The sequence below is a fragment of the Osmerus eperlanus genome, chromosome 5, assembly GCF_963692335.1.
Source record: "Osmerus eperlanus chromosome 5, fOsmEpe2.1, whole genome shotgun sequence".
Taxonomy (NCBI): domain Eukaryota; kingdom Metazoa; phylum Chordata; class Actinopteri; order Osmeriformes; family Osmeridae; genus Osmerus; species Osmerus eperlanus.
Window position 1 is genome coordinate 6320923 of NC_085022.1, and position 14633 is coordinate 6335555.

The window sequence follows — 14633 nt, forward strand, 5'->3', positions numbered from 1 at the left end:
TAAGAAAGTGAGAGGGGGGGGTGAAAAAAAAAAGAAACTCTGGAGATCGTTCGAGCGATGCCCCCGGCGGGCACACGAGGCGGAGCGTGACTCCCTGGCACAATGGCGCACGGACTCCTGCCAGCGCGGACGCCCAGACCCGCGCCAACCCAGCCTGGCCCATGCGGAGGGAAGGGCATGACTGGGCTGAGATCTCGGAAAACAACGTTCTTAAAAACAGACACAGACGACAAACGGATTGGATTGATTGAAATGGGTTTAGTTTCAGTACATTTCAGTAAAGACTTCACAGAGACAAAGTGTCCAAAGGTAAGGCTGATGAAAGAGGCACAATCTCCGTGATAATAGCCTTGCTATCACGTCCGATTAAACAGCCACACACACAACCTTGGCCAAGTCGCCTTAGGAACAGATCTGCATGGTCTGCTGCATGGGAGGTTTCTTCAAAGGCACGTGCCATTAGCCACTATTCACCACCTCTGACTATATCTGTATCTGCCATATGTAGACTGTACACTGTCTGTTTGAAATGTTATACAATAGCCTTCCTTCATATTATGTAATAAAACACCAATACAAATATTTTATGAGACCATATCTCCATCCATACAATTGAAAAAAAACAAAAAAACAATATAAAGTAATGCCAAGACCGCTAAAACCAATCGAGTACCAGTGAGCAGCCTTGAAACCCGAAATAGACTAGCATTTTGACTGGGCACCTAATTTTAAATTATTTGTTACGTTTACTCACGAGTGAAACCCAAATGAAAAACTTTTCCAGAACCAAATACTTTGATCATATACAATAATTATACGATTTTACAACTTCAAATCAACAAATCGTAAACAATGTTTATGCTTTTTGCTTACTTTGACATTTGTAAGTCAACGCACCATCTGCGCACACATAGGGATCCCACATAAACTATACTGCACAAGAGGCGCTGGGAGACACTAACCAACAGAATGTACCGTACACACATAATGCACGCATATGTTAATGCTGTAATGCATCAAACTGAACCTCGCCTTCAGTCCTTCATATCTGGGAGTGTTTTTTGTTTCGTAAGCAGCGTCATTCAATCTGGGTTTCTGAGCCTCAAGAATCTCTTACATCTCATCTGGTGTCAGATGAATGAACTTGTCTGCTGCTTCAGGTCTATCTGACCTCGGTTCACTCTCTTGTCAAACGTGTCAATGCCAGACACCCAACGACGTCGGAGGCTGATTTCATTGTTGGGCTAATTAACATTCTTTTACAAAAGCCCACTGAGAGTCAAAGTGTTCTGTCCCAGGGGGGGCAATTAAATAGACAGCTTTACCTTTACACCAAGCATAGGTAATGCCTTGCCCTATGGGAGGCAGGCCGATTATGGAAGTTGAATGGTCACTGCAACACTAAGCAAGGAAGAAGAGAATCCACAGGCAGACTTACAATTATTTTGTGCAATTCATTGGCCAGACAGAGAGAAGTGGAAGTAATTGTGGAAGAAGAATTTGAAATCTAAAGTGGCATGCCTCTTGACCCCTCGGGAAACTAGAAGGCTCTGTACACGGGCCTTCGCAAAGCTGTGTAAGTGCCCTGACTAAACCACTTCAGACAGAGAGAGAGAGAGAGAGAGAGAGCGAGAGAGAGAGAGAGAGAGACAGAGAGACAGAGAGAGAGAGAGAGAGAGAGAGAGAGAGAGAGACAGAGAGAGAGAGAGAGAGAGAGAGAGAGAGAGAGAGAGAGAGACAGAGAGAGAGAGAGAGAGAGAGAGAGAGAGAGAGAGAGAGAGAGAGAGAGAGAGAGAGAGAGAGAGAGAGAGAGAGAGAGAGAGAGAGTGGGTGTGGGAGAGATGCTTCCCATGGAGGATTCCAATCAAGATGTGAAAAGCAGCAGTAAACCACAAAGTCATAAAGCTCTGGCCCCGATTCTGTTAGAACAGCATCTGGCACCTCTCTTCATCAAAACACGATGCATAAGTGCACTAAAGATAAGAAACTGATGTGTCGGGAAAACATGCACATCCCACCCATTTCGATCCATCCCAGTCATACGAACACAGGCCATTTCAAACCAAATTAAAGTTCATTTCTGTTCATTTCTCACAGTATACAGGAGGAATACTGCGCAATGGCACGCTTGCTCAACCACCATGCATGCACTGGTCCCCTAAAAGTTCAAAAGGCTTGTCAAGGTCTAGAACAAGTCAGAGCATGTCCTCGGCCTGCCTACATCCATCCCAAATCAGGCCTGTTGTCCCCAGCCAAGGTCACCTGGAAAGGGGACCTGTCACTCAGCTGTCACCAACTCTCACCTCCCGAGTGACGGCCATGCCATCATGGAGTCTGTACGAAATACCCAGACAGTAGACACTGGCATAAATAGATACTAGTAGAATTTATCACTGGAGCCCCAGAGACAAAAAACAACACACTGTCCCCTTCTGCAGGCCACATGGCAATGAGTCAGATGATGAGGAGAAAATAGATGAATATAGATGCTATGATGAGCTTGTTATTAGCCAAGCGCAGTGCTCAAGTGAAATGAAGAGAACTAGGACCCAATGAAGTTTAATAACACTTTCTAGTGAGTAGAAGCAAGTTGTTTGCATTGGATTTATACAGCATTCGATATTCAAATCAAAAAGCTTGGAATTTAGAGTTTTAGTCCACAGATGCAGAGTGGGGTTATGGTTTGAATGTCTGAAGTTTGCGGTGGGACAGGAGAGGAGAGCGGGGAAGTAGGCCCTGACAACTGTCCAGGGCAGGTTGCCAGGTTCTCAAGCGACACCAGTTCAAGAGGCACAGTGGACCTGTTCGCTCTGACAGACAAAGAAAGAAGCCTCTCTCCTCCTCCTCCTTCTCTGTTCACTCAATCTGCGAGACATTTCTCCACGGCCGCCGCCATGGAGATGACAAGCACTCAGACTGCTAGATAAGCCTGGTGAAGAGAGTTCACTCAAACACAATATGCAATTACTACAGTCAGCAACAATAGACTCATCTGGGTAAGTAGGGGTCTCCTCTGGGGGGGGGGGGGGGGGGGGGGGCAGACGGCCTGTACTAAGCCCAACGGAGCCGACTGACGTCCATAAGTCCCCATACCTCACTGAGATAGACCCTAAAGGTGGGAGAGATTGTCTTACCGATAACCATCCATCCGTCACCCCCCCCCTCCAACCCTCCCCTCGATGTAACTGTCCTGACCTCTTTACCTCTTTCAGAGCCCAGCATGACACAAACGAAGCCCCTAAACGAAGCCTCCGAACCAGGCCAGGCACCTCGAGAAGGGCGAGGCCCAAGGTCCCCTCTTGTGACCCGCGGGTCTAAACAAAAGGGAAGTGAGGTCACAGGCAACAAGCGCCTCTATTCACGTACATGAAAGCATGCAATGAAAAAGGGCAGCGATTCAAGGCGGCTAGTTCAAGCCTGGGGATTGACAGGGAGGGCAAGAGAGAGCATTTTCCATGTAAATGAACCCATTGAGAAGAGACCCTGATGCTTGCAGTTGGAGCACCCTCTATACAAGGGAGATTCCCACCGGCGAACAGGGTGAGGGGGCACATAGCATGCTATGGCAAAGCCCTGTCAACGCTGATGCCAGTGACAGGACTGTGCTGGCCTCTCTTCCTGTGCTAGCACACAATCCCGTTTTCCGAGTGCTACCGGCTTTCTCATTCAAGCCAGAATGTGTTCCGAGTCTAGTAAACACCTACAGTCACAACTTATGCCTCCGCCTTCGTTAATTGTTCCATTCAGTAGCAGGACGAGACCTATGGCACCAACACCAGAGGAACAGACCTGGGACTGTGTGAGAGGATGAACAAGATGACAAAACTCTGCCACTTCTCACGCCAGCCCGCGGAGCTAGCGAGCGCTGAGACCGAAAAATCCGCCCCTATGCTGAGACGCCCCCATCCTCCAGTCTATCTCCGTCTGAAGGGCACTCGGAGACTGCCATGCAAGCACACAGACAGATAACCCTCAGAAGGTTTCATTAAGGAAGCTCACTGTCGTGATTTCAGGCCGACGAGGTGCTTCTCCAGGGGCTTTCAAATCCGGGGCGGCTGGCACAATGAAGAACGATCCGCTCTTTAAAGCCCTAATCACCTACTCAGCAGCTCCTCGGCTCCACAGGTATCGCAAACAGCAGCAGAACCACCCAGGATGACTTACGGAGGGGTGACAGAAGTGCTGGGGGTGGAGTAGGTGGAGGAAAATGAAGGTCAGTTGAGTTCAAGGAAAATACCTGTTCCACAGACTTGTGGTTCACAACTATGGGGGATTTCTGTTTCAAATCAGATGGAAGGACAAATTGTTCATTGTGTATCGTATGGAAACTTTCAATTGAACAAGTTTCCATGTCTAGCATGAACATGCTTCAGTGCTCTATCAACAATGCATGAACAAACATAGGACAGGTTAACTAAAACAACAGCTTTGTACTGTATGTCATGACTGCAGAAACAACTAAATTCTATTTTCCATAAAGCCAGGCCCAACTCTGACTTTTCAACACTCTACCGTTAGAGAGGATATGTGTGAGGACATTTTGAGAATTATGTTGAAAGACCAAAGGGCCCACAACAAGGAAAAAGTGGATCCCTCAAACTTCCACTTCATCATTAAGTGGAAACATTCTGTTCCTTGTCTCTCAACATGTGTCAGTTGTGAGAAGACAAAATCAATCCAATGGCGGAAACAGGACTACACCATCTTGGGAATGAATGCACCTATAGTGTGCTATTGTGCACAGACCTACAGTATACTGTACCAAATAGGTCTCCCTTATGGCATTCCTAGACTGAAAAGTACCTTGTACTGCATGTTGTATAGGCATAGGAGCCAGGAGAACTCAAACATGAACCTTATCTTGCCAGATTTATCTTTCAGCAGATACACATTTTGTTTGTGTCCTGGAAGACCACTTGACAAAACACAACTTGTTTCATCTCCCTGAAGAACACACGGGGGGGAGAAAAAGAACGACCGAATGGACCAGTAAAACAAATATGTTTTTAAATGTACAGAGAGAGAAGAGGACTGGCAGACCGGGGCTTTTGTGAAGAATCTGGCATTTCCATGTGTTTTCTGACCAACTGGGACATTTGGCAGGTTTGACTGTGACCCTCCACCCCCCCCCCCCCCCCCCCCCCCCCCCCCAAGTCCCAAACCTTTCAGCCCCCCCCTCAGCAATCAAACTCAGGCTAGCAACTTTGATTTAAGACAAGACTCCCCTTTCACAGAGGCATACAGAGTGGAGAGAGAGAGGACCATGAGATCATTGACCCTTACAAAGACTGCTTTTATACCTCCTTAGGAAGAGGGATGGAGGGACAGAGGGATAGGAAGAGAGGAATCTGCCCCTTCGCGACTGCAACAGGTTCCCCACTCTTTCACAGCTGCATGTGCTGGGGAATACTGATGGTACTGGACTTTAGAGAGCAGCTGGTTAAGTTCGATGGCCGACTAACCTACATAATGGTATGGTTCCATTAGAACACAGTCCACACTTCTCCTACAAGTATATAGTCTCAATCAAGAAGAATGGTGGACGTTCTGGAGATCTATTTTCTTCAAATAAACACTATACATTGTATAGTTGTGAGAGTTTTCCCACCTAAGCAGCCCTCGTCTCGGTGGTCCTGAGTTGCATAATGCAACTTGCTCTCAGCAATTAGGCTGCGATTGAGAGCTCCCTATTTAGGCAACGTTTTGGGGTCTGAACAGAAGGTTAGGGAGGATAAGGGAGTAAGGGAGGAGAGAGAGTTACAGACGTGGACGATCGCAAATAGTCAGCAATGCCACCAGGAGCATGACAGCAGGAGCACCGACACAAGTTCATCCCTTTTCTAACATCAGCCGTATTGTCGATTGGGACAGTAACACAAATATGCTGGTGAGAAACTCAAATCAGTCTTCCTCATGCTCTGAGAGGAAGACAACACACAGTTGAGAGTATGTTTACTCCAGGGCCCGATACCGCCAGTGTGCAGCGCTGTACTCATTCCCTTAAAAAGACAGGAGAGCTACTAGCCTGGGCCCACTGGGGCCTTCAAAGAGACCAATTATCTGTGCATCTGGAGAGCGGCCTATCTGATAAGAGCTGAGGAACCACGGCACTGGGACACCTCACAGCCCTGTCCCAGCCCCGCTTCTTTAATCCTGCCCGCCATTGTGTTCCTACTGCCCTTTGATGAAACCTGCAGGTGTCCTCAATGTCTCCCCTTCCATCTCCCAATGGCAGACTCAATGGACGTATTAAAGGGTGAGAAGGCACGGTTGCCAGTGTTTGAGTTTGTGAATAGAAACATATCAATGTATCTAATCTGTGGTGAAGTAGGCTGATATATTAAAGAAGCATTAGGTGGGTTTTTGGCAGACCCGCCGCTAGCTAGCAAGATAACCCTTGTCTTTCAGCTGTCTCCCGCCCTGGGCCAACACACAAGGATATTTCAAAGGCTTCTAAAGACCATCCTGAGACCCTCCAGATTTCTCCCTCACAGTTTGCCACACACAGAGTCGTGGAATGAAAGGGGAAGCATATTAAGGAGGTATTGGCCTGGCCCCTTGGGTCACTCTGACTACTTTAAACCTCGGCCACAAACAATGGCCACCTCCACGGAACAATAACTGGGTTCAGACAACAAGCAAATCAAGCGTCCAGCACATAAAAGATTTATAGCATCAGGCAACAAAGGGTCGCCCACAAAGCTTGCTGCAAGAGCTCCTTTACGGGCCTGTGTCAGGGGGAACATTGCAGGGTCACTTCGCTTTCTCCCGGGGGCCTCTCCACCACCTAAAGGCTCCTGCTATAAAAATTCAAATTAAACAGGGGGAACATTCAAATTGCCTCCAAAGTGCAGGGAAGGGTAGACTCTCAAGTGCTTTTTCTCCCCCACCACAAACTAAAGAGCAATTATTTTCTTTGCCTGCCGTGCCAGAGTCTCAAAGCGCTTCACGGGCGTAAACGCTTCAGAAACGTGAGGAACAACACACCAGACGAGGCTGGAATGCGTTTTGCTTAATTTAATCAAGGATTTCAATAACACCCCCTCAATCAAGGCTCAGATCTTCACACAAACCTGCCAGCCAAAAATTGTGACTGAGTATAATTTGCACTTTCGGTGTAGGTTCTCATTGCTGTAGCACAGAGTTTGACTGCAGGTCATGAAGACGGTAAGTATAGAGGAAGAAGCCCCAGTGGGGTGGTTTTTATGGGCGCTGAGGTGTGTCTGTTACCTGAGGCTGCGCAGTGCTCTGTGGGCTGGCTTGGGGTGCTTCTGCTTGTCCTCTGGTGTCTGTACACCAAGTGGGGCTTGTTGTGTTCCTCATCATACTCCTCCCCCTCCACGTTCAACAGAGGCTCCAAGAAGTATTCACCGTTGTGCGTGGTAAACGTCCCAATCTGCGAGAGAAAGTAAGGAATTATTCATCAGATGAGCCATACTGTGAAGGGCTCATCTTGCTCTGAGCTAACACTGGCAAAGACTTGTTTCAAAGTTGAGGACTTGTGGGGGGGGGGGGGGGGGGGGGGGTTCTTACTGGATGGAAGTATTAGTCCCAGTTGTGTTCTGTGGCATGTCTAAAAATTGCTAACTGTGTGATTTCTGTGTGATGTATGTATGGCTGTTGGGGACAGAGTTCTGGCCCCGGGTTCAGTTGGAGTGTTACTGTATACATCATCAGTTCCACTTGTCTGGGCAACTTCTCATGTTTGACAGTAGGAAAAGGAAAAATCTACCACTTACGAAAGGTCTGTGTCCATCACTGTCAAAAACATCACATAGATAATCCCCTGGATTTGGGTCACTGAGTAAGTCTGACTTTACAAAATATATCACGCAGACTTTTGATAATCAATCACAAACATCATTACTCATTTACAGTATACTGTATATGATATATAGTATACTGTACTGTACTATACTATACTATATATAATATACATTCTATCCTACTGGCATTGCTTGAAAATGTTCAGTCCTTTGCATCCGTGCAGCACACAGCTAAAGAAGTAAGGATCTGAGGACTACTAGATAATATACATCATCCACGCAACCTGTCTTGGAAGAGTGACAGAAAACCAATGGGAAAAGTGACTTAATCTAGTCATGATGGAGGAATGCAGATACTACATGTGGCCGCTGAGGTTCTGACAAAGCTTCTTAGTACCACAGGCACTAAGTCTCTGCCCTGAGCACAAAAGGTGTTTGTATGGTAATGTTATACACCCACTGTAACAGAACATCAGCCTGAGGTGTGTTCTCTTTTTCAGGAGAGGCATTACAAGAAGTGATGGACGTTTGACAATGGAAAATGTAAGACCTGGAAAAACATCCACAGCATGCAAACGCGTACATTTCCTCTCCTGTCCTGTCAAGGCGGGATACACATTTGAGCACACCCTATGTGTATCTGTACATCCATTCAATGTCAGTGGATGTACAGTATAATGACTAGGTTATAACAACATACAAAGTAGACACGAAAACAGCGTGATAGCTGCCAAAAGTTCTTCAAATCGAAGCATTGCGTCGACTCTGTTAAACACAGACCCAGATTGACCCTGCTTGACTAAATGAATGAATGAAGTTTTCGATATGAGATCTCTCTCTTGTCTTTGAAAAAGCTAGGCACATGCAAAAAAATCCATAACCAGCTTAGAAAGCAGCAACAGTACCCATGCCCCAGCCCTCCTGCTCCTGAGGTGTTGGAGGATTTTCCCCAAAGACAAGCTCGAGGATCAGCCTCCAGGATTACCTCTCACTGATTAATCACTCCTTCGACCCAAGTTTGGGAACACAATGGTAGCTGTTCAGGATGGAGTGCTGAAACAGACCTTATGATGGGGGGGGGCGTCCACACTGAGCAACGTCACCAAGCCTTATATCTGCCGGTACAGCTAGTGGGGGGGTTGGGGCGTGAGGAGAGAACCACGTTCTCAGAATGACCCCTTTGTTTCAAGGCTTAATCATTGCTTAATGACCTCATCACACCAAAATGTCCTCGTCGGTGGAGCCCCAGTGATCAGAGACAACACTTTTATGACCCAGCAGCCCCAAGCCATGGGAGGGCTGAACACCGGCTGTCTCCATTGTCCTGTCATTCTCAATGAGTGATAACAATGATGACGACTTCACCAAGAGCACTAATAAACGTTCAAGATGCAAACATGTTTACTAAAGAGCCCCAGATCACATATCAAAGTTGGGCAGAGCGACAATCAAAAGCCTAAACTAGCGTTTTATCGACACATATATTAAGTCATGAAATAAGCTTGTGAGGCGAGAGAGGAGTTGATTGGTTACTCCATCACCTTGGTGAGTTGTATCCATCAGTAGACCCAATCAGACGCCAGTATAGTTCCACAGCCAAGGTTGTGCACTCGACATCATGCACAAGCATGGGTCTTGGGTTGCAGTGACCTGTACAGGGTTACTCAAAGGCTGTGGTTGTCAGTGACCTGGTGACCTGGCAGCCACACAACTCTACCTCAAACACAACAGACCCCAAGGCAGGCATGAGTCAAAACCTGCACTCCGCTCAACCTTATGAGTCTCATGACAAATTCAGTTCAACCCTAGTAATCTGCTTGCTACACTGCCAGGAATGATGATTCTCTTTTAGACATGCCTTTCCTCAATGGTCTGGCTGTAACCCCCCTCCCCACTCCCATACCTACGTTCCCACCCCAATGACATCACAAAGTAAGCAAGCCTGCCAAGTTTATTAACAGGTTAGAACTTAGTGTAAGATATCACATAAAAGTCAGGCAGTAGTGGGTGTCAAATCACAAGGGATTTAATTCGCTAATAAAACATGGGGTGACAGCTGTAGCATTTGGCAAACACCATGTGAGCCTAAAAGTATCCCGAAATTAAAGACGATCTAATGCCAGTGTGTGTGTGTATGTGTGTGTAAGCCTAATAGCATCATCCAAGTGGCACCTGAGATGCACCGCTCCTGTGTTGAAGACATGTCTTAAGACACTTGTTCACGTTACACCCTTACGCATGTCCCTTGAGTTGGTAAAATGAGGAATACGTCGACATGGGAATACGACGAAACACTTGTCAGCATTAGCTGATAAAAGTATTTAAGTTCATGGGAAAAGTTATACTCACAAGGCCAGTGCACAAACTGAAGACTGCGGCGAATTCAGTCTGAGCGTTGACGTGTCCGCGGAAAAAGCAGTGCCGCATATCGCTAAGATCTTGATGGGAGCCCGTTGCATTGCTGTTCTCCGCTCCCATATGTGTCACCGTGTAGGAGGGAGCGATAAAGCCGGAGTCGGCAGTCAAATTGAGATGAAAGCGTTGTCCGAAAGCGTCAACTCTGTAGTGAGCCCGTAAACCAGAGATATCAACATTTAAACTTCTCCGTTTTCGTTTGTAGTGCATCTTGTGTGGAAATAATTCTCCGTAATCATTTATTCGGAGCGGGGTGATGATTTCATAAGATGACAATTGTTTGATGAAACTTTCTAAAAGGCAAAGAAAATCATATCGGGTTATTGGCTATTCGTCCAAATCAAACAGTTGATGCACAAAGGTAACAGTATGAGCTAAAATAAACTATAAGCTACACAGTCATGTAAGTCATATTAATATTCGGTTATAACAAACATCAACTTTAGCCAGTAATGCAGTTACTTAAAGTTAGGCTATCTCATTTTATCCGGGCGGTATCCCTATACATTTGATAGATTACCTTGCTTCGGATGTAATCGGTATTCCAGTGAGCTCCGGACAAGTGCTGACAGATGACACATTAGTCCAACCAGCCAAATTGCAAACTGCATGATTTCCTCAGCGAAGAAACCGCGGCTCTCGTCTCCAAGGCACTACCCTCTATCAAGCGGCTCTCCCTCTCCTTCTCCCGGCTTGTCAGCAACAGGTCGTGGGATCCGCGGAGGCTCTCTGCAGCGCAAGTCTTGCAAAGTGCACTGGCCTCATCGCATTACCTACTAAACATGCATCCACTACTCACAGTAAACACGCACTATTTACCATACATTCCAAAGAATTGCTGCTCAATGTAAACCACGTCTGTTAGGGATCAGTGCCAACTACTTTTTCTTAGCCATCCATTGAACACTCCTTGCACCCTAAGCACTCACCAACTTCACAAGGAACGCCCCTATGCCTGGCAGCCAATGGTTGAGTGCTCAACCATCATGGGGCAGTCTATTTTCTAAATTAATTCAGCAGTTCAGACGTTCATGACAAAAAGGAACATTAGTCAGCATCAGCCTCCAAGTATTTTGATATTTTTGCAATCTGAACGTATCCCTCGATAAATGTCCATCCTTTAGGCAACTCAATCAGAAATATCTCAGAGACACTGAAAAGTAAAACGAGACGAATTAGCAATTGATGAGACCATAATACTTTTAGCTTTTAGGCCGTGAGTCTTTATTACTAAATTATCACTCCAGATAACTATAAATAACTAGGCTGTTGGTAGGCTACTGATGATTGTAACACTGGAAGTGTTATATAGCCTATTAGAGTATTTGCCATCGGCCTCGCTCAACGCCACATGGACAAAGTTGGGTTTCCTTGGCCTCGGAAATGGTCAGATCCTCGTTAGTCATTTGGGCACGTAAAGTCTAGCACACACTTGATGGACATTTGAAAAGGCTCTTGTTTTTTCATCCCCTTTGGCCACAAATGTCACCGTATTGTGCGTGATTAGATTCGGTGGGCTCACCGGAAGCGCTTTTGGATCTTGTAAGATCCTCCGCTTTGACTTCACACAAAAACATCCTATACCCGACGTTATGGCTATTATTTATTCAAAAAGCACGTTCGGTAGCTAGTTTAGTTGCATTCACTGAAACTGAACAAAGAAATAATTACACTCAAAACTATCTAAACGGCTACTGTTTGAGCGTAATAGTCAATTACTTAGAAAAAAGGGGGACTCACTGACTCACTCACTGCACATAAAGTCGGGATTTTTTCAATAGGGTCAGCTATAGAGTATAATACAGCTGGAGCATTGTTCAGGTGACCTAGCCGCGAAGTAAATTCAAATAAGCTCAAGGCTGTTCAAAGCAAGCACCTTTTGCTGCATATTAATTGGAGAGGTTGTGAGATAAAGTTATTGTTCGGTCTAAGTAATTCTCTTTACAGCTTCTCAGATGCTTCCCTGAGGTGTTATTCATCCGTTTCCGAACCTCCTGCGAAGCCATTGATTCCGAAACCACTTTCAGAACTCTTTTATGATCAAGCCATACTGTGAATGTGGAGGAATCGAATTTGACAAACAGTAACAAGTTACAGTTCACATCTATTCTCACTCCTCTGAGACGCCCCCCCCTCTCTCTCTCTCTCTCTCTCTCTCTCTCTCTCTCTCTCTCTCTCTCTCTCTCTCTCTCTCTCTCTCTCTCTCTCTCTCTCTCTCTCTCTCTCTCTCTCTCTCTCTCTCTCTCTCTCTCTCTCTCTCTCTCTCTCTCTCTCCAACTCCTCACAGCTATCCTGATTATGAAATAGTGAAAAAATCCAATGCTTTTTAGATGACCTTTTACGATTTTTTCAAAAACAGAATCACATTCTGTATATGTTCATGTTTTACATCTTTGCTAAATCCTGAGTTTTCAAATCCTGATTGCCGAAGATTAAGAGGACAAGAAAAAAACGTCCAAATATTCACACTTGTAACAAAGAGAATCTAGCTGGTGGCATGCCAAACAGGTGCTAAGCTCTCCTTGGGCTATACCTTTACGAACCCTAGCTTCTCCTAACAAGCTTTCATCACCTACAGCACCTTCTGACTTCTGAGAGGAGATGCAAGCCTGAGTGGGTAGGCCGGCTAGTATAACTTCCTTTTATTCTCATTAATCCTCTACAGATGTAGTGGTTAATGAAGGAGATGTCCCACTGGCTTGTGGGACTCTCATCCTCCCACCAGATGTGCACAGTCAGACCACGGTTTTACTGTGCTTCCCATTCTTTATCCCTCACTCTACCTGCACATTTGTCCCTGTCCTCCATTTTTGACGGAATATCGGACCATAGAAAGGATTCTAGAATAGACAAACGATGTCCTACTTTACAACAGAACCCCCTCAAAACCTCACGCACCATTCCTCATGCCCCTGGCAGCCACTAATTGTTGACAGTTGAGGTCAGGGCTCCACAGATCAAATGACAGTGACAAGAGTGCCGTTCAGAGGAGGGTACGAGTTCAAAATGTCGACCAGCTCTTTGTCAGAGATTAGAAACTCTGGAGTCCCTCTCATCCTCTCATGCCCCCTTAGCCTGGACTCACCCTATGAGGCTTGGATTTGAGTAACAGGGTGGAGGGTGGGGGTAATAGTAAGGATGGGGGTAGGGTGCATTCTGAAGATTTACCAGTGTGAGAAGGGAATTTCAGCAAAGAGGATGTGACCATTTAAGTATTGTCTTTTTAAGTGGAGACCAACCACGGTGGTGTCTCAAAGCCTGTGTATCAGAGAGGGCATCTGACAGGATGTATGACTGCGGACATTGGGGGCTTGGAATACAAAACAAATCTCATAATAAGTGCCTTTGTAAAAATGTAGTTACATCAATCCGTTCAGTGCCTCCGAATTTGGAAAATAGAATATTTAAAGCCCAAGTATTGTCCTCTTTTGATTCACTGCCGCAATCTGGCTTTTGATCTTTAACCTTAGTTGATAATTTACTCAACACAATATTTCACCCGGATTTAAAACGTAATAGCTGTGCTGTTCCTCCCCCAAAAAATCTTTGCTCCTAGAAAATGTGTTAATCTAAGATATACAACCAACCAATGTTGACAGAAGGATCAAAAAGTAATACTTTGAGAGTTAAAGTCGACCCAATAGGGCTTTTAAGGCTTGTCAGTGCCACTCAAACGACACCCCTGTGTCAAAGAGGCAGGAGAATGATATTAACACATTTCTTAGTTGGACACACGTATGATTGTTAACCTCTGTCCAAATGTGACAGTGAAAGAGGCTCCAAAGGGAGAGCGTGAAGTGCTGGTCGGTACTGTACACCATGACTGAAAACAGCAGTGGGAGCCTTTCAACTGGCCTCCCCGGTGAATTATCATCCTGCGGGGGCGACCCCCCTCCAGCCTCTCCTCCCAGCTTGAGCGAAGCTTGTCTCGGCCTTGAGAGCTCTCGCACAACTCACATCCCCTCCCTGCCATGGTTCAGTGGGTTTGAACTCCCAGTCATAACAGTGAGCTATACCTCCAGATATACATGGGTAAGAAAGGAACCTGGCGCGCCACTCCCTCCGCTGTGTTGCAACTGCGGTTCCTTTGACCTGTGTTTGCTCGTATGAGTCGCGCTTAGAGGGCACTGACACCAACTGTGGTCTAGCCAGAGGATCACCAATTATTCACCGGTATACTGAACGTGAATGGAGTGAGATGTTATGTAAGATCATATAGCTGTACCCTCAAACTACTCTTGTTCTCGAGTAATGAATGTATACCCACACAATGAATGTTTCATGCCACATAGTGCTGGTCCAACGATGCAAATCATCGGAGGAGTAAATAGAGGCAGTGAAGTGTAAATGGGATGAGGTTACTATGTCACCAAGGGAGTAACCACAACATAGTGACCATGCCCCTTGTCTCCCTCTCTCCCTCAAATCTTCCAACCTCCACCACGGCCTCCC

The 14633-nt window shown here is 46.0% G+C and overlaps 1 protein-coding gene across 1 annotated transcript in view; it reads right to left on the reverse strand.

Moving 5' to 3' along the window:
- The window catches only part of LOC134021027 (A disintegrin and metalloproteinase with thrombospondin motifs 20), a 74888-nt gene extending 64081 nt beyond the window's left edge, over positions 1-10807 (reverse strand). The window contains exons 1-3 of the mRNA XM_062461447.1: positions 10702-10807; positions 10116-10474; positions 7231-7396 (exon numbers count right to left, since the gene is read on the reverse strand). Of these exons, the coding sequence (XP_062317431.1) occupies positions 7231-7396; positions 10116-10474; positions 10702-10792 (616 nt within the window). The 5' untranslated portion in view covers positions 10793-10807. The remainder of the gene's footprint in view (positions 1-7230; positions 7397-10115; positions 10475-10701) is intronic.
- Between the last annotated feature and the right edge of the window lie 3826 nt (positions 10808-14633).